Consider the following 25,969-nt stretch of genomic DNA (forward strand, 5'->3'; position numbering starts at 1 on the left):
TCCAGGTGCACTTTATGATTTAATTCGAGAAACCAAATACCCAGCGCTTTATGGGTTCCCTTTCATCCTTGGCACAGACTGTGCATGCGCGAACATTCAACTGTGTTCTGTCTCAGAAAGACGCTAGTAGTCGAGAGCGCCAGCATCAGGCATAACTGAACAACGAAACGGTGGACACACGCCTCCCGCATTTGCCTTCATGGACGAAGCAACCCCGGGTACAAGCCGTGAAGGCGGCGAGGGTGCAGGCACTTCTGACGATTACACTACGTGAGTATCCCCGCTTGTGAAATTATCGTTGGATATTGTGAGCCGCAGAAACAACCTGGAATACATACTTTAACAGCTATACATTTGTAACAGCTATACATTCGAAGTGGGTGTTGTCGAGGACAACTTAAGGCAGCGTAACTGCGGCGGTTTACGGTCTTGGTAAAGAAGAGAAGTTGTTCCACAGGCAGCAAACGTTAAAGTGTATATGTATATATTCAGATTGCGTTTAATATCCGCATCGCACACTTGCAGCAGCAGCCCATTGTCTGGAATGTTACGCTGCTTAGCTCGACATCACGGGTACTGTTCCAGGCACAATGGTCTGAAAGACCATTGTGCCTGGAACAGTACCTCGGCTATAATTACCTTGGCTATAATTTATTTGTTTATTTCTTTCTTTTTTATTTTCTTGCTTACTTACATAGCTCTAATTTGATTTTAAATAATCCGGTCTCGATACCGGCCAAGCTGGCATGATTTGAAAAGATTTACAAATTAACACGATAGGATAAACAGTACATTAGCAGCACAATCGCCAACAATGTTCATCTAGTGCTTAGCGCAGGCATTTCAAACAAGCAACAGACAAGATGGAAAGCAAACTATGGGCGCGGACATCTCTGATTTACTCTCTTCCCTAAACAGTACAAGAAAATGTCGTACCGACAATGACTTGACTCAACGCTTGCAAACTTCATTAACTTAACCAAAAAAATGTTGTCCACCATGGACAAAAGAGAGAAAATATACAGGTTATTTATATTACATCAACGTATATTGCACTGACCGCTGTAATTCATATTTTCACAACGACATGAAGAAGCAGGACGCAAACTTCCTCGGCAGCATATTTTTTTGACTGCGCGTGAAAACACTGAACAATATGAGACATTTATGCTACTTGCGTATGGAGGAGTATATTATTCGCATGTCGGCTGCTCGATGCCTTCGGCAGGAATGGTTTAATGTTCGAATGCGAGTCGAATGTTGAGTTACCTGATACAAAGACAGCAGAAAAATTTGAACCTGAATTTTGTTCTTTGTGTTCGACAGGTAGAGATTGTGTTATGACATAAAATGTCCTTCCGGGAGTCAGTCCATCTGTACACTTGTCAGCAACGCGAATATCGTGCCTTTGCGCCATTTTCAGTTACGAAGGCGAAAGCCTTGATGGGCTCTATGCAACGGCTCCTACCCGGTAAAAGCGGGTCTAGCGTACAGACAAAAGATGCCATCATAAGGAATGGCTCATACCCCTTAAACAAGCAAGGATGTAATGGCTGATTACGAAAGAAAGGACGAAGGAAGGAAAAAAAGAACGAAAGTACTGTACTGAAGGCACTGGGCAGTGGGCATGGTGCTGGTGTGCAGGTGCAAAAAAAAGAAGACGACGAGAAGTGCTTGCTTCCGTGTTACGATACAGCGCCGACCTGTTTTAAGCCTAGCGCTACAATCTATAACTAGTGACCCTTCTGCTCGGTGAACACCCCCGTTGCATTTGGTGGAGCTGCTGGGTTTCTCTTCTACATCCTGGAACTCCGCAGCCGAACGCTACCACCAGCTGTTGCAATGGATGAACCAGGACCGTCCCAGGCTGCTGCTCCCGTGCCCCCCACCATCGTCTGTTCTGGCGTGATCCGGCAGCGCGATCCGGCTATATTTAGCGGCACAGACGACCACGACGTGGAAGACTGGCTCGCCGAATATGACCGTGTAAGCGTGTATAATAAGTGGGACGACCGCGCCAAGCTCACGAATGTCATCTTTTACTTGACTGACGTGGCCAACCTATGGTTCCGCAACCATGAAGCCGATTTTATCACCTGGTCGGCTTTCACGGCAACTTTGGCAGAGGTCTTCGGCCGTCCCGCCGTTCGCCGGCTTCGCGCTGAGCAGCGCTTGCGTGGTCGAGCTCAACGCCAGGACGAGACCTTCACCAGTTATATTGAAGACGTCCTCTCGCTATGCAAGCGCGTGAACTCATCTATGGACGAAGCTGACAAGATTAAGCACGTCATGAAAGGTATCGACGACCATGCCTTCCAGATGCTCGTCGCGAAGAGTCCGCGAACGATTGCCGAAGTCATACAGCTATGTCAGCAGTACGATGAGCTGCGCAAGCAGCGTGCATCAACACGCGCTGCTCAGCAGGACACCACGGATCTATCTCCGTTGGATTTCGGCCGCGATGCTGCCGACATCTCTGCTTTATTGCCGGAGATAAAGCCGTTTATCCGCCAGGAAGTTGCCCGCCAACTCTCTCTGGCGAACAGCACACCCGAGCCGTCGACAACCTTGGCTCCTTCACTTCGCTACGTCATCCAGACCCAAGTTGCCGCGGCGCTGCCATCTGCCCCTCCTCCGCAGCCAGCAGCTGAGCCGCTACCGTACGCTGACGTCGTCGCCCGGCCTTACGCTCCTCCGGCTTCTGATGCCTACCGGGCCACTGGCACCTTCCATGTGCCGCCGCCGCCACCTTCACGCCCGATGGTCGTCCCTTACTCGGCCGCTGGAGCCCCTGTCGTCAACCCGTGGCGTACATCCGACAACCGGCCAATATGCTATTTCTGCCATTTTCCGGGCCACGTAGCCCGATTTTGCCGCCGTCGCAGCCCCCGTTTACCTGACAGTGGCGGCGCCTCAAGCTACAGGCCTGCTCGACTTCCGCGTCAGGACCCATCTAGCCTTCCTCCGGACTCATCTTACAGTCGCCTCCCTTTCGATGCCCGTCGGTCACCTTCCCCACGTCGCCGATCCATTTCCCCGATGGTTCGCCGACCCAGCCCAGCCCGAGAGGAAAACTAACAGTCGCAGTTCCAGAGGCAAGAACTGCGTTTACGTCGAACATTTCAAGGCCTCATTCTAACCCGGCGAACGAAATTGAACTGTCCGTAGACGGCGTCACCGTACACGCGCTTATCGACACCGGAGCCGCCGTTTCTATTATTAGTGAGAAGCTTTGCCGCCATTTGAACAAAGTGACCATTCCCCTTACCTCTCTTTCTCTGCGTACGGCAACCTCGCATCGCATTCAGCCTTCAGCGTCGTGCACAGCACGGGTTGTCATTCGAAACGTTATGTATGTTATAGAATTTGTCATCCTATCTCGGTCGTCACACGACGTTATTCTTGGATGGAACTTCCTATCTCTCAATCAAGCACTTATCGACTGCGCTCGTGCCGAACTTACATTATCAGTGCCGTGCTTCGACCCTGACGACCATTCTTCTCCTAAAGTTGTTGCCGCCTCCGACATCGATATCGCACCTTTCTCCGCCGCTCTGGTTCCTGTGTCATGTAACTCTGCTGCAAACTCATCTGTTCTGTTTACACCGTCGGCCACTTGTGCGCGCCGCCGGAACTTTCTGCTTCCGTTTGCTGTCGTCACTTTTTGCGACGGTTCAGCTGCCCTTTACGTGTGCAATCCGTCCGCCTGCCCATCATCCCTACTCCGCGGCGAGTGCCTGGGTACCGCTGAAGCTTTCGACAGCGTTCTCCCGGCCACCACGTTTGGTGATTCGGCATCACTTCCGATTTGTTCCGTCACTCCTCCGGCCGCGACTGATGCCCCTGTAGACGTCTTCGCTCGTGCCGTCGACGCGGAACTCACACCTGCGCAGCACACAGAAATTATCACGCTCCTCCAACGCTTTCGCTCCTCATTCGACATTGACCAACCATTCTTGGGCCGAGCGTCCGCAGTCGTTCACCCTATCGACACCGGTCCACAAACACCATTGCGCCAGCGTCCGTATCGTGTGTCGGCTGCTGAACGCCGTATCATCGACCAGCACGTTGAAGACATGCTGGAGCGTGGCATCATCCAGCCCTCTAACAGTCCCTGGGCATCTCCGGTTGTCCTCGTTAAAAAAAAAGATGGCTCCATTCGGTTCTGCGTCGACTATCGCCGCCTTAACCGAATAACGCGCAAAGATGTCTATCCTCTGCCGCGCATCGACGATGCCTTGGACTGTCTGCAGGGCGCGGAATTCTTTTCCTCGCTAGATTTGCGCTCCGGGTACTGGCAAGTGCCCATGGCGGAGGCCGATCGTCAAAAGACGGCCTTCGTAACGCCTGATGGGCTATATGAATTTACTGTCATGCCGTTCGGTCTCTGCAACGCGCCTGCCACTTTCGAGCGAATGATGGACACCATTCTTCGAGGGCTGAAGTGGAAAACGTGCCTCTGCTACTTGGATGACATTGTGGTTTTTTGCACCGACTTTGCGTCGCACCTCAACCGCCTCGAGCAAGTACTTGCGTGCCTCTCCACTGCAGGACTGCAACTAAATTTGAAGAAATGCCACTTCGGCGCTCGTACGCTTACTATTCTCGGCCATGTAGTGTCAAAAGACGGTATCCTTCCGGACCCCACAAAACTTAGCGCCGTATCCGAGTTCCCTCAACCAACCACCATGAAAGAGCTTCGCAGCTTCATTGGCCTGTGCTCATATTTCCGACGCTTCATCCGTAACTTCGCCTCTATCATTGCCCCCTTGACGCAGCTTCTTACCGGCAGTTCTGACCTATCAGCCTGGTCCTCGGCATGCGACGACGCATTCCAAGAACTGCGACGCGTTCTCACCTCGCCTCCAGTACTGCGACACTTTGATCCCTCTGCTCCAACTGAGATCCATACGGACGCTAGTGGTGTCGGGCTCGGCGCTGTTCTTACACAACGCAAGGATGGCTTCGAAGAGTACGTCGTCGCGTATGCCAGCCGCACCCTTACCAAAGCCGAGGCGAACTACTCGGTTACTGAAAAAGAATGTCTGGCCATCAATTGGGCTATCGGCAAATTCCGTCCTTATGTGTACGGGCGTCCATTTGACATCGTGACCGACCATCATGCCCTATGCTGGTTATCTTCTCTAAAAGATCCAACTGGTCGGCTTGCCCGTTGGGCATTGCGCCTACAAGAATACGACATCCGCGTTGTTTATCGCTCAGGCCGAAAGCATTCAGACGCAGACGCTCTATCCCGGTCACCCCTGCCCTCTGGTCCTGTCCGCTCGCCTATTTATACCTGCGGTGCCTTCGCCCTCAACATTTCCGACATGCCATCAGAGCAGCGCAAAGACCCATGGATCTCTTCGCTTATCGACTTCCTGTCCAGCCACTCGCCAGCACCGACCTCTCGGACGCTTCGTCGCCAAGCCACGCACTTCATCATTCGAGATAACCTGCTGTACCGCCGCAACTACAATTCCAGCGGTCGTAAGTGGTTGCTTGTTATACCCCGACACCTCCACTCCGACATCTGCGCCACGTTCCACGAAGACCCACAATGCGGCCACGCTGGTGTATTAAAGACATACTCTCGCCTCCAGCTTCGGTACTACTGGCGCGGTATGTACCGTTTCGTTCGCCAGTATGTCCGGTCATGCCACCTATGCCAACGACGCAAGACGCCACCTCAACATGCCACCGGCCCCTTGCAACCTTTACCATGCCCCGCGCGCGCGTTCGACCGCGTCGGCATTGACTTATACGGTCCGCTTCCCAACACTCCAAGCGGCAACCGCTGGGTTATTGTTGCTATCGACCACCTCACGCGGTACGCTGAAACTTCAGCCCTAGCATCTGCCACAGCAAAAGACGTCGCCAGTTTTATCCTTCAAAACCTGATTTTACGCCATGGAGCACCTCGCGAATTACTGAGCGACCGCGGTCGCGTTTTCCTCTCAGACGTCATTGCAGCATTGCTAAAGGAGTGTCGCATCATTCACCACACTACCACAGCATATCATCCACAAACTAACGGGATGACAGAACGTTTCAACCGCACCCTTGGTGACATGATGGCCATGTATGCTTCATCTGACCACTCGAATTGGGATCGCATTCTACCTTTCGTCACCTACGCCTACAATACCGCCACGCAAAGCACCACTGGGTTTTCCCCTTTCTTTCTCCTTTACGGACACGAACCTTCATGCACTATGGACACGATTCTACCTTACCGGCCAGATGCTTCGGAGTGGACGACTGTTTCTAGAGCGGCTGCTTACGCCGAAGAATGTCGCCAGCTCGCTCGTTCGTTCACATCCCAGGACCAGTGGCGCCAAAAGCTTCGCCACGATTCATCCACTACGGCTACGTGCTTTGCGCCTGGCTCGCTGGTCTGGTTGTGGGTGCCCTCTACTCCTCCAGGCCTTTCCTCCAAGCTGCTCTCCAAGTACCACGGTCCTTATCGGGTACTAAAACAAACATCCGCGGTCAACTACCTCATCGAGCCAACGGAAGCGCCTTCCGACCAGCGTCGTCGGGGCCAGGAAATTGTCCACGTCTCCCGGCTCAAGCAGTGCCATGACCCCCCTGTGTTCCCCTGTCCTTAGGTCGCCAGGATGGCTACTCTTTCGGTGGGGAGTGATTGTACTGAAGGCACTGGGCAGTGGGCATGGTGCTGGTGTGCAGGTGCAAAAAAAGAAGACGACGAGAAGTGCTTGCTTCCGTGTTACGATACAGCGCCGACCTGTTTTAAGCCTAGCGCTACAATCTATAACTAGTGACCCTTCTGCTCGGTGAACACCCCCGTTGCAGTACCTTTAGGTATTACATTAGGTTCGATCATATGTGGTTGGGGAGTCGACCTGCTGCATCATACGTTTATTTCACACTGCGGCTCGTTACCTTTTGAAAAAAGCCTGACTCTTCCCATAGCATGACTTAATGCATGACCACGTGACCAGCAGGCTCTCGCCTTCACCTGTTACAGAAGTGTAAGATGCTGCCGAACTTTTTTACTCTTCTTGATATACAGTGCGTCCTAAAAACGTAGACGAATTTTAGCTGATGCAGAATAGGCTTTTTCAATGTCGAATGTCTGACTTCCGAGAAACATTTCAGGACTTTCCGCCTGAAAACCCCTTGTGAGCGTGGTAAATGCGCACATGTATTGGAACTTTATAAACATGCTATGTTTATCCATTAAAACTCGCTGCCAGACATTTCTGCTCACATGCACTTCTTTTAGATACGCTATACATGATGTATAAGGGCAAGCATTTTTCGTCTTGCCTGCAACTCTGGTGTAGACGGTTCTCTTGAAGTTTATCAACAAAGACAATCAAAAGCAGCAGCGTTTAATTTACCCCAAAATAGAGCCCTAATAGAGCGCCGAGATCATATGCAGGAAGTTAGAAATCAGGTACAGCTAGTCGCCTTAGCAATACCACCCGATTTATATTGTCAACCACTCAATTGGTATATGCATTTTCCTTCGCTAACAAGAGTCGGCTATGTTGAGCTCCTTTGTCCGTCTGCTTGCAGGAATGCTACTAGAACCGGAGGAAGGGGACATCAAGAGCTGTCCGGTATCTGTGGCAATGTTTCCTGCAAGCGAGATGCCTTACACGGGAACGACAACCAGCACACAGGCGACACAGCCCACATTTGTAAAACACGTGATCAATCATCTGTGAAGCAGTCGACGTTTGTAGAGCGCGCCCGCATAAGTACTACCGCGAGCCACAAATGCGAAAGCTGCGGTGAAATGTTTCGCCGGTCTGATCACCTAAATATCCATAGGCGCGCGCATACAAACGAGAGACCCTTCAGATGCGAAATATTTGATCAATCGTTTCGGCGTTCTGATCACCTAAATAGCAAAAAGCGCATACATACAGAGGAGAAACACTACAGATGCGAAATATGTAAGAAGTCGCTCCGGCACAAATGTAATGTAAATGTCCGTATACGCACGCATACGGACGAGAAACACTACACTTGCGAAACCTCTGGCAAATTGTTTCGGCGTTCTCATCATCTAGATGTCCATGAACGCACACATACAGACGAGACCCTAAAATGCCAAATAGGTGCCAAATCATTCTGGAGTCACAGTAGTCTATATATCCATATGCGAGCGCGTACTGACCAGAAAGCCTACAGTTGCGAAACATGTGATAAATCATTCATGCGGATAACGGATCTCCATAGACACCAGCGCACTCACACGGACGAGCGACCCCATGTCTGCCATAAATTTACTGCACCATTAAAACGAAACATCTAAAGCGTCATCTCAACTTGTATTTTAGCGAAGGAGCTTTCGTTTGCGAAATACGTGATGAATTTTTTATAGACAACTCACGTCTCAGTCATCACCGCCAAAGGGTGCACAGGGATAAAACACTGAGTGATTTCGTATCGCAGAGAAAGAAAGCCTTCACAGACACTTGTGCCAGAATAATACGCGGTACTTATGTGTAGATTCATTTCAAGACGCGGTTCAACTGAATGCACACCTCGTAACGCCTGGGGGTGTGTATCCGTAATATTCTGGCTAGCGCGAAAGGTAGATAAATCACCTGCGGCATTTCTATAACAACGTGAGTGAAACCATGCAGGGAAACAACACTGACAATGTTTGACAGGAGCCAGCAACCAACTAAACGCACCGTATGCAGACAGTGGCTTCTCTTGGTATTTAAAACCGCGGATAAAAATGCTCTTTTCTGGAACTCATTACACGAGACATTGTCGCCACAAGTATTGATCCCGCTTCAATGTCGAAGTACAGGGCAGCTCCTGGACAGTGCTGTCTGTCTGCAGAAATATGTTCGCGAACGTAACTTTAGCAAACTCTTTTTCAAGACAAACCGTGATGAGCTGCAAGTATTTGTTTATGTAAGTACAAGGCGGAAGTGTTCGCACAAGATCCTTGACAACTTATTTAGTTCGAGAAGTGCATTCGGCAATCGTTTTGGATTACCTATCCTTTTAGTGATTCTGTTGTGTGAATAGAAGAAAACACCTCTCATTGGGAAGCATTTAAAAATTAAGGACTCTTTGGTTTTGTCAACTGAAAAGTAATCTTTGATATTATTTGATGTCCTTGAGCCCTGTTGCCTTCTACCGACAATACTTGCAGGAGCTTTTACGAAATTGTATAGCCACATTGTATAGATAGATAAATTGATTTCCCTAGGTGTTTTTCTCAATGCATTCAATATTTTAGTTTTCTCTTGGCCTCTTATATTCTTACCGAAGATCTTCGTTCTATGCCATAACGAAAGCTGATGGCAGTAGTGAGATTACAAAATTCAAATAATTTGGAGCTTCACTATGTGATATGTTCTCCTTCTATAAAGTTTTTATTTATTCTTGTTTTATTGTGGTAGGTCCTCTGCAACTTTTAAATGGCAGATTTTATGCCCAAGAAAGTCGAATGTTTTGACTAGGCCTTCGCTCTACTTACAGCTGTAAAATCTTCTTATACTGATATGACAAACGCATCCGTGCGAGCAATGACATGAGAAGCAAGATTCGGGTTTTATGCATATTGGCGCGCGTACTTGTATATCTGTTTACTTAGAATACGTTTGAACTGCTAACGAATGTGAAGTTAGTGCTCAGCGCATGAGACGCCTGCATGTATCAGAAAATTCTCAAGCGTTCTCGGTGGTAGTATATTTTGCCTACATTGTAGTCGAATCTTTTGCGATCAAGTTGTACGTGTGACGTGAATGGAGATGCGCATTCTAAAAGGCATGCAAGCTCCTGCGATGACGGTGGAACCTTCCATAAATCACGTGGAAATAGCCGACGCTCATTAAACACTAACCACGTCTTGGATGATCGATGGATGTGTCCGGCACCATCTTTCTGCCTGAGTATAAGTTGTTTTTTCGGTTCAGTTTCATCCAATAAAGAGTATTTTGTCACCTAATGTTCTTGCTACAGCATTGCCTTTTGCAAAATGATCTTAGTGCTACAGAAATTATCTTGACTTCTTATAGACGACGTTGCCTTTCTATAGATTGCGTATTTGGGTTATTCGAAGTGTTCAGACTGTCTATAGACGAAAGTCAACAAGGTTTCTATTTCGTTTTGTCTACTCGCACTCTATCCCATTATATCTCATTTCATACTCGCATTTTACCCCATACATTGCCCTCAGACTCTGTGTCGCCACCTTAACATCTGAAAATTTAACCGACGCACTGCTGCTACCCCACTCAAATCATTCGTTCAACTCGTTTGTTTTGTTACTCGCGCGCTGACCACTCGACCAGCTTTTCTAACACCACAAATGCATGCAGCCTACGAAATCGATGGCTTCAATTCTGCTTCTCTTAAGGTTGCCTAACCTCTCCGTCCCCCAACACCCTCCTACGTCCTTTTTCTTCTTTTTTTCCCTTTTTTTCTTCTATCTTCTCAGTCTTATACTCTCGTCCCATCATCTTAGAAATCAAGCCGCAGCGCTCATTTATTTTTCAGCATCTCCCTTTACAGCCACCTACCAACGACAACGGCCACCAGTGACATCACCCAACTAACCAGTTAAAATAATTGCAAAAAATGAGAAAACTGCCTTTGACGGAGATAGGCGCTTCTTTTGAAACGCTGGCCAGCCCTTCTGATACATCTTATCCTTGTGTAACTTTATACGACACTCTGTATTTGTCAAATAACTTTTGGAAGCACACTCTCCGCAGTAGCCATACCTGTTAACACTGCCTCTTGAATCAAAAACGTTGTCTTCGTGTCTAAAAATAGAAAGACAGAATACTCTAAACCACTAGTTCCATACTCGAATATGCGGTTGCAGCAAGTAAGGTTTAAAGCAATTTTTTCTCAAGTATTCATAATATTTTTGAGTGGTCATTGGTTGTCCATATCGTGCTAAGAATTCGGTTTTAAAGACGCCCACCGCCAACACATCCACACAAACTTCCTGGTAAGCTCTACATAACAAGTAACGAATAAACAACAGTTGCATACAATAAATACTATAGCGAACTCTGGCGCTAGCGTTCACGGCAGATGCAATGGCGGTGGTCCACCCAGCAAGGGAATTATGGAAAATGCATGGATTTGCCTCGACTTCTCCCTTCTGGCTTCAAACGAGTTCGTCACGGACGCACGCATCAACATGAATTTCTCCCTGGCAATCTAGCGCCTTAAGACCCTTGTCGCGTTTCAATTTGGCCACATCGACTACTGCAATGACTAGCAATCGTGCGCATTCGCAGCGTCATCTCCACTTAGAAAAACATAGATTTATCTAAGATATACAATAATAAATGCATGCAAACCGCAATCAACGAATCCACAAGAATGTCTGAATCCAAAAGCGCGAAGATCAGACAAATTCATGTGCTTTGCATCATTCCTATGATGGCTCAACGATTGCAGTGCCAGAGTTCCCTGTAGTATTTAGTAGGAAACACGTTGGAATGAACCCACCTTGTTTCACTGTGTGAGCGAACGTACGTGTGGCAATTTTGAAAACTTCTTGCATCTTCATCCGAATACGTAGCGCGTGAATCAACACGCATCTCACGGCAAGACAATGCGTGTTGTTTTGCAAAAAGCGGGATCCGCACCTGTATTTCTCTGGAAGTATATAAACCGACTTCTGTAGACCAAGAAATTTTAGTTAAGAAAAAACCGCAATTCTTTTTTTCTGATGTTAGTCCAAATGCCAAACATCGGTGTAGGATGACAGAAGCCGTGAATTGCTTTCACGTAAATGTGGTAATGCGTGCACCGAAGTTTCTCATGGTGTGGAAAAGATGGTTCCTGTGTTGCTTTAACTGTAGCCTGTCTGTGTATTAGGATCCTTCTTCAATTTACTTCTAGGAATGTTGCAGTAACCAGGGAGAGCCAAGGAGACCAGTAATAGCTCTGCAACCTGTTCAGTGGCATTTGCATCCGTTCATTTAATTTGCAAATGCCGCGTGTCCCGTGCTTCGACAAGAGGACTTACATATGCGAGAAATGCGATGCATCGTTCGACTCGCGTGTGACGACAATCATCACACATGCCAGAACAGTGTCTGATGCTTGCAAAGAATGTTCGAAACCTTAAGCCTGCATATTGCTAAGAGACCATATCGGTGTCGGGAGTGAGGCTCTTCTTTGGGCCGGAAAGATAGCCTGTAGACGGACATTCCAGTGTGAAGCGTCGTAACTGTATGTACTGCGCTGCTGACTTTCTTGTTAACCATGCACCGAGTGCAGATCTTTTTTGAGCAGAAAATAGAAAGGCGGCTACGTTATGATCGATTGGTCGAGGAAATCTCTCGTCCATAGTTCCCACAGAAGTTACGACAACACGAAATAAGCAATCGCGGATTCCGTGGCAGTCCTGAATTTTAATGCGAAGCATTCCTGTTAAGTGTAGCGCAGTTTTTTCCTACCATCTTCCTAACCATTTTCGTGGGCAAAGCCACACCTCCCAAATATAACGAAAAGACTGCTTGCCTTTCGCGCGTGATGTCACAAGCGTCAATTTTTCGTAGCACGCAGTAAGTATAGGCGACGGGCCACCGGTTTGGGAACACAAATTTTTGGGATCGTGACATGTCGTACCTCCAGTGTACATTTAAAGGGAAGCTTTCAATGTCTCACTGATTCGTCCGTGAGCGCCAAAAACGCACTGCAGGAAAGCCAACTTACACATCTGCGTGGAACACTACAGTTTACATTCGCAGTACCACACCAGCGTCGACTGGCTGGGCTGCCAGTGCCTGATAACGCCGCGAAGCGACGAGCGCTCAGCAAGAGTAGCGCATGCGCACAAAGTTCACTGGAAGCGCAAGCTTCGTCTGCTAGGCATGACGCCACCCCTGTCGCAATTAGGTGAACTTCCCTGCTTATCGAAGGCAGCTAGCGCGCGTGAACAAGGGCCCACCTTAGGATGTGGAAAAATAAACCAAAGCCCTTAAGGAAAAACTGTTTAAAGTCACGCTACCCAGACGAACTGTATATATCTTCACCGAAGAAGCGCAGCAAGTGCGAAGCATTTGCAGTTTTTTTTATTTCTAGGGAGTGGGAGGGCCGCACGGCAATTTATGGACAACAGAACAAAGTGAGCGCCCGCCGTCAGGCGATAAGAATTATGTGCTTCATTGGAACAGAGCCTGAGAGTCAGAAGAATTATCACATGTGGTAATCATACGCTAGTTAGGGCTAACTTATTTTGTATACCACCTATACTTTCACGAGTCTTTACAGGAGCAACAATTCCTCCCCTGCAAGCTGGGCGCTTCACTTTGACAAGAACATGAAATAAAAGTAACCATAATGTCAAAAGAACGATATTATTTTGGAAGTGAGGGTTAGTTCGCCTAAATGATTTGGTAGAAAGATAGAAAGGGTAATCGCGGTGTCTCTACGTCATCTATGTCGACGCCGCGGTCGGTCCACTCAAAGTAATGGCCACGGTGGTTACCATGATGGAGGACGGAAGCGTTAACATTTCTGCCACGATCAAAACAGCGCGCACCGATGTGACTGAGGGGGTTGCAGTAGCCCTCGCAGTGGCGCATGCGGCTGCGGATTCTACCATTACAGAAATCTGCACCGATTCCCAAAGTGCATACTGTTACTTGCTTAAAGGCGTAGCACCTAAGACGGTCACATATATTTTACAAAACATTCCTTCGCCACCCCACCAGGTGACTATCACGTGGGTACCTGGGCATGAATGCATCCCCGAGAACGAGCGTGGTAATGGGCATGTCCGAGGTCTTTCCCTCGGGACCCTGGACGACCACTCACCCAACCCCATGGAAAAACCAAGAGAGGGGATCTGCACCAACCACCAGATTACCGCATATTACAGGGATAGTAGACGAGATCTACCTGCCCCTTACCATTACCTTACCGCCCATCAGAGTTCAATCTGGCACTAGATCCAGACCAAAGCATTTATTTCTCACTATCTGGCACATTTATTTTACCCTGGTCTCCATAATCCACAATGTACCATCTGCCGAGTGCCCCAGGCACATCTTTTCCACTGTTTGTGGAGCTCCCCAAGCCCATGGCGGTAGACCCTATTCCCAACCCTTCCCTTTTCTCGTGGAATGCCGCTCTTCAGGGCACTTGCTCGAATGACCAGCTCTGGCTGGTGGACCATGCTTGCCTAGAGATGTCGGCCAGGGGGCTCCCGGACGTCTAGGGGCCCAACCACATTGAAATAGATCAAATAAACTTTTATCCATCCATCCATCCGTCCTAACGTCACGTGAACGCTTTTTATTTTTGGAAGTGAAGGTTAGTTTGTTTAAAAGATTTGGCGGAAAGATAGAAAGGGTTATCGGGGTGCCTCTGTTAACATTCAAAGATTTGCACTGCAGCGTTAAACTAGCGGCACACTCTATCGTCTCGTTTTGAGAAGATATGCAATGTCATTGTATTCTAAATCCCAAAGTGCCGAAAGCGTTATTTGTTTGCTTTCGCTCTGGGTGCTTGGTACGCATGCGTGGTGTTTCAACATCACGCAGCGGTGAATAGGTACCAGATCGTTAAAGCATCGTAACACAAGGCATGGCTGAAGAAAGAAGCAATGAATACACGCCTCCTGTGTTCAGCTTCACGGACGAAGCAACCCCGAGTGCAAGACGTAACGATACCCAGGACGTTTCATCTACTCTGCGCGCCTACACAGCGTGAGCTTTACCACTTGTAAAATTTTCATTCAAAACTGTCACTCGCACACGCGACGCCGCAGAATGAAGGCTTTAAGCACTAGGCATTTTGTCCTACATAAATCGAGCCTTTGTTGACGGCCAACTTGAGGTTTAAAATCGGTGACTTTCTTAGATACAAACGCGTCGTTGAATGGGTGGTGTGAATATTTTGTCACGTTCAGCGCAAGGTCAGCTGTTTAGCGCTTTGGATAAGACTTGTCACAACCTGAAGCGAGTTTATTTAACCAGAAAAATATGTTTCGTTTGTCTGATTATTCCACTACACACACCCCACTGGGTGCTGTAAATCAACGTCCCACGTGCAATAACGGATGGGGCCTCCATATTTCGATGAAAGCGCACTGCAAAAAGGCTCGCGTTTACCTGCATTTAGGTGCTCGTCAAAGAAGCCCCAGCTGTTGGCAAAAAATTAAATGCAGTACCCCTTGTGTGACATCCGCTTTATGAGGTCATGGATCTTGAACAAAAACCTTGGAATTAATCATTTTAACCAAATTGCACAATTGCTTTGCCGAGCCGGTAAGTAATTTGCGTAATTTTCCAAATAAAAAAACTGACCAAGGATATGTATTTCCTGCATGAAGCTATATTTTCACAAAACATAAGCCCAGTGGAGCAAAAGCCAGAGGTTGCTCTGAAACGATAGCTGGTCCGTTTGCCTGTGTTGCCTAAGGGTGACAAATACGTATAAAACAGAAAACGTACTGTTTCGCAAGCTGACCACTTTCCCGCTCGGAGTAGTTTGGTCTATGAAATCACTTCAGTGTTTTCTTTTTGAAGGGCTGTTTTACCACTAAAATTTTTGCCTGTGTGTTGTAAATAGTTTTTTCAAAAATGAAACTTGGGCAGCTTTATACAACAGTGATAACGAAGTGGAAGGTCACGGTATTCCGCGATAGCCTTTACCATTTGTGAACAAAATCAGTAGGACGTCGCTTTTCATCTTCGCTCTAGCTGAGCATTTTATCTGTCAGCAGACATTTTTCATGCTGTTCCGACAACAAACGTGATCCTTCAACAAATTCTCGGATAGGCAGATGCGAGTAGCACAGTAGAAGCAAACATACCATCGCTTACTCAGAAATGTTTATGAAATCCATTCTCGTTGATCCTCAATTCATTCGAATTAGTCTTTTCGTTCTGAATTCCTTCAATTGAGACATGGCTACAAAACAGAAATCTCTTTTTTATATATGGCAAATGACTTAAGCCCATAATTTCAAATATTACCTACAATATAATATAGTCCTCATAGCTCCTCGGTCCATGAGTGATGAATTTAATTAGCGTTAAAACACCATATCAACGACGGCGATGCCGAATTAACCGGCAAGAGGGAAGTGCAAATGGCCATTTTTCTAATATGACCGCTGGCTTGCACGATAATCGCAGAAACCATCCACACACTCTCATTTTTATGCTTCAACCTGTTTTATTATTGCAATAAAATTTTTCCATGGAGGAAAATATTTTATTCCGAAATTGTTAGGATTCTTCTACTGTGGCAAGAGGAGCATGCATCTTATATAGCAAACTACATACCGAGGCAATATAGCCATTGTAAGTGCTCGAAGAGTTAAGCTGACAATGTTCGTGTGGGCCAAGTTAGGTGGCGTTTCGACTGTATTGAATGAATGCCTTGCACCAGACATCCCCCATGTGTCGTTTGTCCTATGCCAGCCAGCATAGTTTGCGTTTAGTGAGAACGAAACATTGCAATTACTGTGTTAACAAAACAGTAGTTTGCTTTTTCTGAACATTCTTTTAAGAAAACATCATTTCCACCTTGTTAGTCCCAGCTGTCAATATCTAACACGCATACCTTTCTTATTTCAGCACTTCTGACGACGCCTGGCCTTACCAGTGGATCACACAAAACAGGGCAATAACGGATGGGACTAAAGACGTCGACAGTATGTAGGCGATGGCCATTTGCCTTTAGCGCAAACAGGGGCGAGAAAAGAATGCATGGAAAGGCGGGGGGGGGGGGGGGGGGTGTTAACCAGAGGTAGTTACGATTGGCTACCCTGCACGCGAGTGAGGAGTAGGCGGATAAGAAGAGGAAAAGAGCGGAAAGGGAAGATAGCGAGAGAGTCAAAAAAGACAGTGGTGAGGGGCGGTGTTCCCGAAGTATATCGTGAAGGCCTGTAAACCGCAGGAACCTTATTAACACGAGTAAGGCCTTCTGCGTGGATGTTATTTGCGAATATTGACCCAAAACGTTTAGTTCTCACTGTGGACTATTGTCCAACTGGTGCAGTACTGTGTCTCCCGCCGCTATATCGCGGGCAGACATAGATAGCGTGTGCGAGCGTCTGATCTCTTCTGCTGCATGTGTTCCACGTGGGTGTGTGTTGGTGGTTCAAATAAGATGCATCCATACATCCGGAGACAACCAATGCAGACGACACATGGTGAAGATATTGGAATCCAACTGGAGTAAAGAGGATGCAGGAGACATCAATCGCAGCCCAGCCGCAACGGTAATTAGCAAAAGCGGAATCAAACAAACGTGGCAGATCGCCCTTACGTCTACCGTGGCAGCCGTGTACTTATTGCGTACAAGCAGGCATATCACCAGACTCGCCATTACGGTTTCCGAAGAAGCCAGCTTAAGATTGTCCTTAGTAAAAAAAAATGTGATCATGTGAATACATGCAAACGATACAAAAATATGCACTTCAAGTCTCTGATTATGTGTAAGGTGGCCGGGTTTGGATAGGTATCCGTCTGTAATAAGCGTAGCGCTAGCGCCTGCGGCCTGGTTTGTTAGGGGTGCGGGGGCGGAAAGTGGTCCAAACCCGGCCACCTTACACATGATCTACCCGGACATCTACCCAGACGATGCGTGCCCCTCGTGCGGGGTCACGGCGACACTCGCACACATGCTCTGGGAGTGCAGAAACGCTCCGCCCGACTCTACCTCCGACAAGTGGGAGAAGACCCTAAGAAGCCCGCTCCTACAAGACCAGCAATGGGCCGCCCAGCAGGCTCGCGCAGCGGCCGCCAGGTATTCCCTGTCGGTCCCTGCGTGGGAGACGCCCACTGCGCGCTGACGTGCGTCCTGCAGGACTTTTATTAAAGTTTTTCCAATCCAATCCAATGCAATTCAAGTTTCTGAACGAGTTTTCATATCAGCGAATTCCAAATGCACGCTCCTAGGTGGTCGCGTGTGAAGCCGAGACTGTCCGTTGCATGCCGTGATCAATCCGCTCAAAATTGAAATCAGCGCATGTGGGTTGGTCTACTATTTCATTTGCCAAGCAGAAACTCAGTGGGACTGTCACGCTACCACTATGGTACTTTTTCCCTTGAACCAATCAAACTCAGTAGACAATGTTTTGTACTGTCCCATGCTGGTGACGTTAAGAACACAGTAGCAATACGGTGAACAACAAAACTAACTTTTATTGGGCGAACTTGTGCCCACAAAACAGGCGACAATGACAGCACAACGATAGCGGCGAACACGGTCGGCGATCGTCGAAAATATTATCAACAGGTCAAGCGCGTCGACATTTACACATCAATTGTCGAATTTTCCAGACCAATCACTGGGACCCGCGTATCATCCACAAAGTTCTACACTATTCGCGTCGCGCATACATGCAATCAGATTACACAAGGTTCGGTGACAGCGGATAGAACCATCGATAACATTCCAGAAAATTCCTATACATGCAGGCCCGTTCTACGCTGCGTGATAACATTTGTTAAGCGGTGAAACGGGGTCACCCGAGAAAGATAAACATGTACACGTGTCAATACCCAAACACGGTCGCCGGGTTGGTACTCGACGAAGCGTGGTCGGAGGCTGTAGTGTCGGCTGTCAGTAGGCTGCTGGTTCTTGATCCGTCGGCGGGCGAGCTGTCGGGCTTCTTCGGCGCGTGCTGGAGATAGGTAGAGACGTCAACACTCTCTTCGTCAGTGACGTGCGGCAGCATGGCGTCGAGCGTCGTCGTCAAGTTCCTGCCGTAAACGAACTTGAATGGCGTGATCTGTGTTATGTACGGCGATGTTCTGCCGTACGGTAAGGTTACGTACGGCAGAACGGCATCCCAGGTCTTCTGTTCGATGGCGATGTACATTGCTAGCATGTCGGTGAGGGTCTTATTCAGGCGCTCCCTAAGACTATTCGTCTGTGGGTGGTAGGAAGTTCTCCTCCTCTGCCTTGTCTGACTGGAGAGCAGAATGGCTTGGTTGAGCTCCGCTGTAAAGGCCATTCCTCTGTCGGTGATGAGGACTTCTGCGGCGCAGTGCCGCAGAAGAATGCTTTCGACAAAACATTTTGCCACTTCGGCTGCGCTACCTTGAAGCAGAGCTATAGTTTCAGCGAAGTGGGTGAGGTAGTCCGTCGCCACGACGATCCACTTCCGGATGTTGACATCGGAAACGGCCCCAACAAGACCATCCCAATCTGCTGAAAATGTCGGCAAGGGGGCTTGATCGGGTATAGTAATCCCGCTGGCGCTGTGGGTGGTGTCTTGCGTCGCTGACAATCTCGGCATGTCTTGACGTAACGGGCGACGTCTGGTTAGGCGCGGCCAGGAATAACTTCCTTGTCTCCTCGTGAGAGTCTGGGAGAAACCGAGGTGCCCGGCGGTCGGATCGTCATGTAGGGCGCGTAGTACTTCTGGACGCAGCGCCGACGAAACATGAAGAAGGTAGTTGTCGTGGACTGGTGAGAATTTCTTCTTCACGAGTAGATCGTTTTGAAGCGTGAATGAGCATAATCCGCGCTTAAATGCCCTAGGGAGAACCTCGGTGTGCCCTTACAAATACTCGACGATGCCTTTTAGCTCCGGGTCTGCCCTTTGCTGTTCAGCGAAGTCTTCCGCGCTTATGATTCCAAGGAAGGCGTCGTCATTCTCGTCATCTTGCGGTGGCGGGGTTAATGGGGTGCGCGTGATAGGCAATCGGCATCGGAGTGTTTTCGCCCGGACTGGTAGGTTACAGTAATGTCGTATTCTTGTAGTCTGAGGCTCCACCGCGCCAGTCGTCTCGAAGGATCCTTTATATTCGCTAGCCAACACAACACGTGATGGTCGCTGACGAATTTGAATGGCTTGCCATATAGATAAGGGCGAAGTTTAGCAGTAGCCCAAACGATGGCGAGGCATTCCTTTTCAGTCGTAGAATAATTGCCTTCCGCTTTTGACAGCGACCGGCTAGCGTAAGCTATCACCTGTTCGGCTCCGTTTCTCCCCAGGAATAGAACGGCACCGAGGCGTAGGCTACTGGCGTCAGTATGGATTTTTGTATTGGCGTACTCGTCGAAGTGCGCAAGTACCGGTGGCGACTGCATGCGTCGTTTGAGTTCTTCCAGTGTGTAAGACTGCGGCGTTTCCCCCTTGAACTCAACATCAAATTTATTTAGACGTGTTAACGGCTCAGCGATGCATTAAAAGTCCTTAACAAAGGCACACATGCCAAGGAATCTAAGCACTGCCTTCTTGTCGATGGGTTGCGGGAACTGTGCGATGGCAGCTGTCTTTCGCGTGTCTTGGCGGACATCAGATTTTCTGATTTCATGTCTTAGGAATAGAAGCTCATCTTTAGCGAAGCGGCACTTATCCGGCTTTAGAGTGAGCCCTGATGACTTGATGGCCTTTACTACTGTCGCAAGCAGCCTGAGGTGATCGTCGAAATTGACGGCGATGACGACGACCTCATCTAAGTAAACCAAAGAGGTCTGCCACTTCAATGCTACCAAAACCGTTTCCATCCCGCGCTGGAACGTTGCAGGTGCCGAGCACAGTCCAAATGGCACAATCTTGAACTCGTAGAGGCCGTCTGGGGTGATGAAGGCGGTCTTTTCGTGATCTCTCTCGTCCACTTCTATTTGCCACTAGCCAGAGTTGAGGTCCAATGACGAGATGTATTTAGCGTGGGAGGAGGTACACGTCCCTCTTCGTAATCTTGTTCAGACGACGATAATCGACGCAGAAACGTAGCGTTCCATCCTTTTTCTTTACCAGGACAACTGGAGAGGCCCACGGGCTTGTCGACGGCTGGATGATGTCGTCGCGCAGCATTTCGTCGACTTCTTGTCTTATAGCTTCGCGTTCTCACATCGAAACTCAGTAAGGGATCTGGCGGAGTGGTCGAGCGCACTTTCTGGTTATTATGCGATGCTTTGTGTCTAGTGATTGCCGAATCCTCGATGGCGTCGAAAATCAGTCTTTGTATTCGTCGAAGTAAACATCTGAGCTGTTGTTGCTTAATCATGGGGAGACTTGCATTTATGTCTAAGTCTAGTTCTGGAAATTGGGTCGTCGGGGAAAGTGCGACAGAATCCGGGAGGACATACGCATCGATGGTTTCCTGAATTTCCTCGATGTATGCGATCGTCGTGCCCTTGTTGATGTGTTTGAAATCCTGGTTGAAGTTTGTCAGCAACACTTTCGTGTTTCCTCCATGGAGTCAGCGATCTCACGTGCGACAAAAATTTCACGGTCGAGCAGTAGACGTCGGTCGTCTTCGATGACGCCTTCTACGGCAGTGGGTGCTTCGGTGCCGACCGAAATAACAATGCTGGAGCGACGCGGTATGCTCACTTGATCTTCGAGCTCACTCAAGGCGCGGTGACTAGAAAGGCACTCCGGCGGTATCGCATGATCTTCTCACAGCGTTATTGACTTCTACTTCAGGATGATGATTGCGCCGTGTTGGTTCAGGAAGTCCATGCCGAGAATGACGTCTCGTGAACACTGTTGGAGGATAACGAAGGTGGCAGAGTAAGTCCAGTCGTGAATCGTAATTCTTGCCGTGCACATTCCAGTCAGCGTTATGTCGCGTCCTCCAGCGGTCCGAATTTGAAGGCCTTCCCATGTAGTCTTAACTTTCTTGAACTGGGCGGTGATGTGTTCACTCATGATGGAGTAATCTGCCCCAGTGTTGACTAAGGCGGTGACTGCGTGGCCGTCGAGAAGCACGTCGAGGTCCATGGTTCTTTGTCTTCCATTACAGTTCGGTCTTGACGTCGGATCACGGCTGCGTCGCGTTGACCTGTGGCTGATATGTGACGTCGTCAGGTTCTCTTTCGTCGTCGTATTCTTTCCTTCCAGACTTCGTCGGGACAGCGGCGTGTCTTTATGTCGTCAAAGTCGTTTCTTCGGCGTTTTCGTCGGCGGCGGAGAATTTTCGTCAGTTCGACGAACAGCAACAGGACCTCCGACGGTTGCTGCTTTTAGCTTTCCGGTTATGGGCTCGCTGAGTGGTACCGGGCTGGGCCAGTGTATAGTCGGCGCTGCGGCGACAGGTAGCAGCCTGGTGATGGCGAAAGGGATGGTCGTCGGCAGGTCCACTGAGTAGCGGCGAGGTTGTCGGTGATATCGCGAGGGCATTCACCTTGCTGCGGGCGCGGAGCGTTGACGGCGTAGCCTCGCAGTCCCATCTCCTGGTATGGGAATTGTCGGTAGACGTGACTCGCTTCTCCGCAGTGGTAGCAGAGCGGGCGGTGGTCAGGAGCGCGCCAAACGTCCGTCTTCCTCGGATGACTGCGTTGGCCGACGGGTGGGCGTGCTGACGGCGGTGGCCGACGGGTCCTGGCGCGGACGTGGAGGGGGACCTTCACGGCGGGCGATGGCGGCGTAGGTCATCGCTTCTGGCTGGGGCTGCGATGATTTTGGTTGCACCTCGGGAACTCCGAGCGATTGCTGGACTTCTTCTTTGACGAGAGGCCACTTGAGGTTGCGATGAAGGGAAGATCTTCTGAAGCTCCTCTCGTACGACTGCGCTGATGGTCTCGCGCAAGTCGTTGGTGGCCAGTGAGTCGGCGTGGGTTGTCGGCTTGGTGCGGCGGTCGAATCGCCGGTTCCGCATTTCCAGTGTCTTCTCGATGCTCGTCACCTCACGAAGAAACTCTTGGACGGTCTTCGGTGGGCTTCTTACCATTCCGGCGAAAAGTTCCTCCTTTACACCACGCATCCGCAGGCGGTCTTTCTTCTCCTCGGACATTTCCGGGTCGCCGTGGTGGAACAGAAGGCTCATTTCCTCAGAGAAGATCACGATCGCCTCATTCGGCAGCGGCGCTCTGGTCTCCAATAGGGCTTGGGCTCGGTCTTTTCGCATGATGCTTGTAAATGTTTGCAGGAAGCCGCTTCGGAACGGGTCCCACGTCGTCAAGGTGGCTTCTCAATTCTCGAACCACGTCCTGGCAGTGTCCTTCAATGCGAAATAGACATGTCGCAGCTTGTCGTCGCTTTCCCAGTGTTAGACATAGCCACCCTGTCATACGTCTCCAGCCAGCTTTCCGGGTCCTCAAATGTGGAACCGCGGAACGTTGGCGGTTCCCTGGGCTGCCGAAGAGTCATTGGGGCCGCTGCGGCTGCTATTCGGGATGTCTTCTTGGTCGTTTCTAGACGATCTTCTTGGACTTAACTTGCTACCGAACTGTTTTACTCTGAAAAATTCACCGATAATTTGGAAAGCCATTATAAGAAATTTCAGAGCAGCACGTGTTTTCCTTTCGCCATATATGGAGTCAAAAATGTTGCGAGAGACACATAGCAGAGGTAAATCGCGACGGCTTTTGCAAGCGACTGATCGACGGATCCAGTGTAATAGCTGGGGCTGCTTGGCTTACATAAAATACTACACAATTCGCGTTGCACATAAAATTCAGATTGGAAAGCAATCGCAAACCAAGACAACCGAAGAAGCAAACCAATCAAGCTGGAGCGAGATCCGACGCGAACTAACGAGATGATCATAGCACGAAATGCGCAGTCGGGCAGGTCAGCATAAAACTATATATCCGCATTCTAGTCACTGAAGGGGAAGCTGTCATTGATCTCCGCCTCTCGACCGTTCAAGGCTCACGTCTTTTGCCGCTCCGCGTTCGCTCTTTCATCTTTCGCTGTTGTGCTCGTTCACTAGGTTACGCCGCCGACGCTCGCCGCAAGAGCGGGTCATTAGGAGCTGTGCGATGAAACGAAGACGTATTTTAGCTGACGCAAAACAGTCTTTCTCAATGCCAAATGTCTCGCTTCCGAGCGCACGCTTCTGGACCATTGCCTCAATAGTCCTTGTGAGTCTGTTGAAGGCAGAGTTGTATTTTTAGTAGTCAGCCCGGCTAGTTTTTTTCCCTTTCCATCACTGACAGATATTTCTCCACTCCTGCACCTGTTTCATGTAGGACATACATGATGTATTATAAAATGCAAGGCTTCGGTTATACTTGCATCTCGAACGAGAAAAGTTCTGAATATACAGTTAAGCATCACAGACCACTGAAAGCACCAGTGTTCAATTTCTGACAATCTAGAGCCCAAATCGAGCGCTAAATATCAATGCAGGAACTTAGCGCTCAAGTTGAGCGAGTCACCTTATCATTATAGTACCATTTACTTTGTCAAACTCTCATTGGGCCAAAATCTTTTTTTTGCCATCTCACAAAAAAGTCGGCCATCTTGAGCTAAATTGTCCATATCCTTGCAGGAATGCTACTGGAACCGGAGGTAGAGAACAGAAAGTGTCCTGTGCTGTCAGTGGAAAGGTTTTCAGCAGACGGGATACCTCACACGGGCAACCCAACGAACACACGGACGTCACAGCCCTCACTTTCAGAGCACGCGATTGATCATCCGTTAGGAAGTCGAACCACAAATGCGAAACATGTGGTAAATTGTCACGAAGCGCTGCTACTCTACCTGCCCATTACCGCACGCATACAGGCGACAGACCCCACAAATGCAAAATAGGTCATAAATCGTTCGCGCACAGAGGCAATTTCTATAAGCATCAACTGATTCCCACAGGATTGAAACACTATATCCGCCAAAATTGTACTAAACCGTTTAAAAGCTAAGCGGAACCTGATGATCACCTCATATCACACAGTCACGACAGACCTTTTATTTGCGACATACGCAATCTATCCTTTAAGTATAACTCAAATTTCAGAAGACAACGCAGAAGAATTTACGAGGGTAAATAGCCGTATGAGTCCTAGCAGTGTGGATTTCGGTTCGCAATGAAAAAAAACCTCGACGCACATCTCTGCAAGAATATTTGGTGCGAATTGTGTGGAGATTCGTTAAGAGATGCAGCTCAACTGGTTGGAGATCACGTGACGCATACGGGTGGGCAGTCGTAACAGTGTGACTAGCGCGCAAGGAAAATGGTTCACCCAGGTGTTTTGCATAGGAACGTGACCGTGAAGTCGTGCAGGAAATTAACGCTGACGCTCTCCCACATTGACGAGAAACTACCCGAACGCATCGTGTCGAGACGGGCTTCTTTTGATGTTTAAAAGTGCTGAGAGAAATGCAAGACGTAAAGGATTCCGCTAGATTTTTTTTTTTCCTAATTGCGTGATGAAACGTCGTCTCCACCAGAATCCACCCGATCCTGGGTAGAGCTTACTGTTTGCAAAACTATGTTGTTCGCCAAAGTAGCTTTAGCAAATTCATTTCTAGACAAACCATAATGGGCTGCAGCTTTGTGTTTGCTTAACTAGAAGGTTGAATGTTCGCACAGGATCCTTGACACCTCGTTTAGTTTTGTGCAAGCATTTTGACAGTGTACTAGTAATAAAGGTTTAGCTAACCATGCTTTAAGGATTCTGCGGTGTGAATAGAAGGGAGTACTTCACATGGGGAACCCATTAAAGGAGGCACTGCATTCTTGTCAACAAAAACTAATCTCTAATAATCGAAGCTGTTCAGCCTTGCTGCCTTTCTGGGAGAACTTTTACAAAATATGCACACAGACATGGGAAAATTTATTTCGCTTACAAATTATTCAATGCCCGTAATGTTTTGGTTCTCTTTGGCTCTTGTATTCTTAAGAAAAATTTTATTCTTTACCACACTGCTGACAACAGGGAGACTTTATTAGGCTCAAATCATTTGGAGCTGAACTATGTATTGTCTTCCAGAGCGAATATTTTAAGTACTGTGGTATTGAAGTGTAACCTCCGTCAGTTTTAAAGTGTAGCTTCTTATTCACTCGGAAGCCATCTCTTTTGACTTGCCCTGCGCTCTAACTACAACAGTAGAATTTTTTAGCCTGATCTAAAGAACGTGTCCTTGCGTGCAATCATAGGACAACTGAGATACAGTTTTTAGTTAATATTATTGACCCGCGTACTTCTATACCTTTTTCCAATGTACGCGTCTCACTGAATAACAAAGGTTAAGTTACAGCTCAGGGCATGAGGCACCCGCATGTATGAGGACATTCTGCCATAATGGAGCGTTTTGTAATCAAATCGCACGCGTAAGGCGAATACAGTTGTGCATTCT

The 25,969-nt window shown here is 48.5% G+C and overlaps 1 protein-coding gene across 3 annotated transcripts in view; it reads left to right on the top strand.

Moving 5' to 3' along the window:
* LOC135905306 (uncharacterized) overlaps positions 1-25,969 on the top strand; it is a 72,305-nt gene continuing 46,336 nt past the window's right edge. Inside the window, exons 1-2 of one of the 3 annotated variants that reach the window (XM_065436326.2) lie at positions 1-270; positions 16,557-16,633. In XM_065436326.2, coding sequence (XP_065292398.1) covers positions 200-270; positions 16,557-16,633 — 148 coding nt within the window. In that variant the 5' untranslated portion in view covers positions 1-199. Of the gene's footprint in view, positions 271-14,565; positions 14,679-16,556; positions 16,634-25,969 lie in introns of those variants that run through there. The other 2 variants (XR_010565375.2, XR_010565377.2) reach the window with 2 other exon arrangements.

Source organism: Dermacentor albipictus, chromosome 3 (assembly GCF_038994185.2).
Source record: "Dermacentor albipictus isolate Rhodes 1998 colony chromosome 3, USDA_Dalb.pri_finalv2, whole genome shotgun sequence".
In the NCBI taxonomy this organism is placed as follows: Eukaryota; Metazoa; Arthropoda; class Arachnida; order Ixodida; family Ixodidae; genus Dermacentor; species Dermacentor albipictus.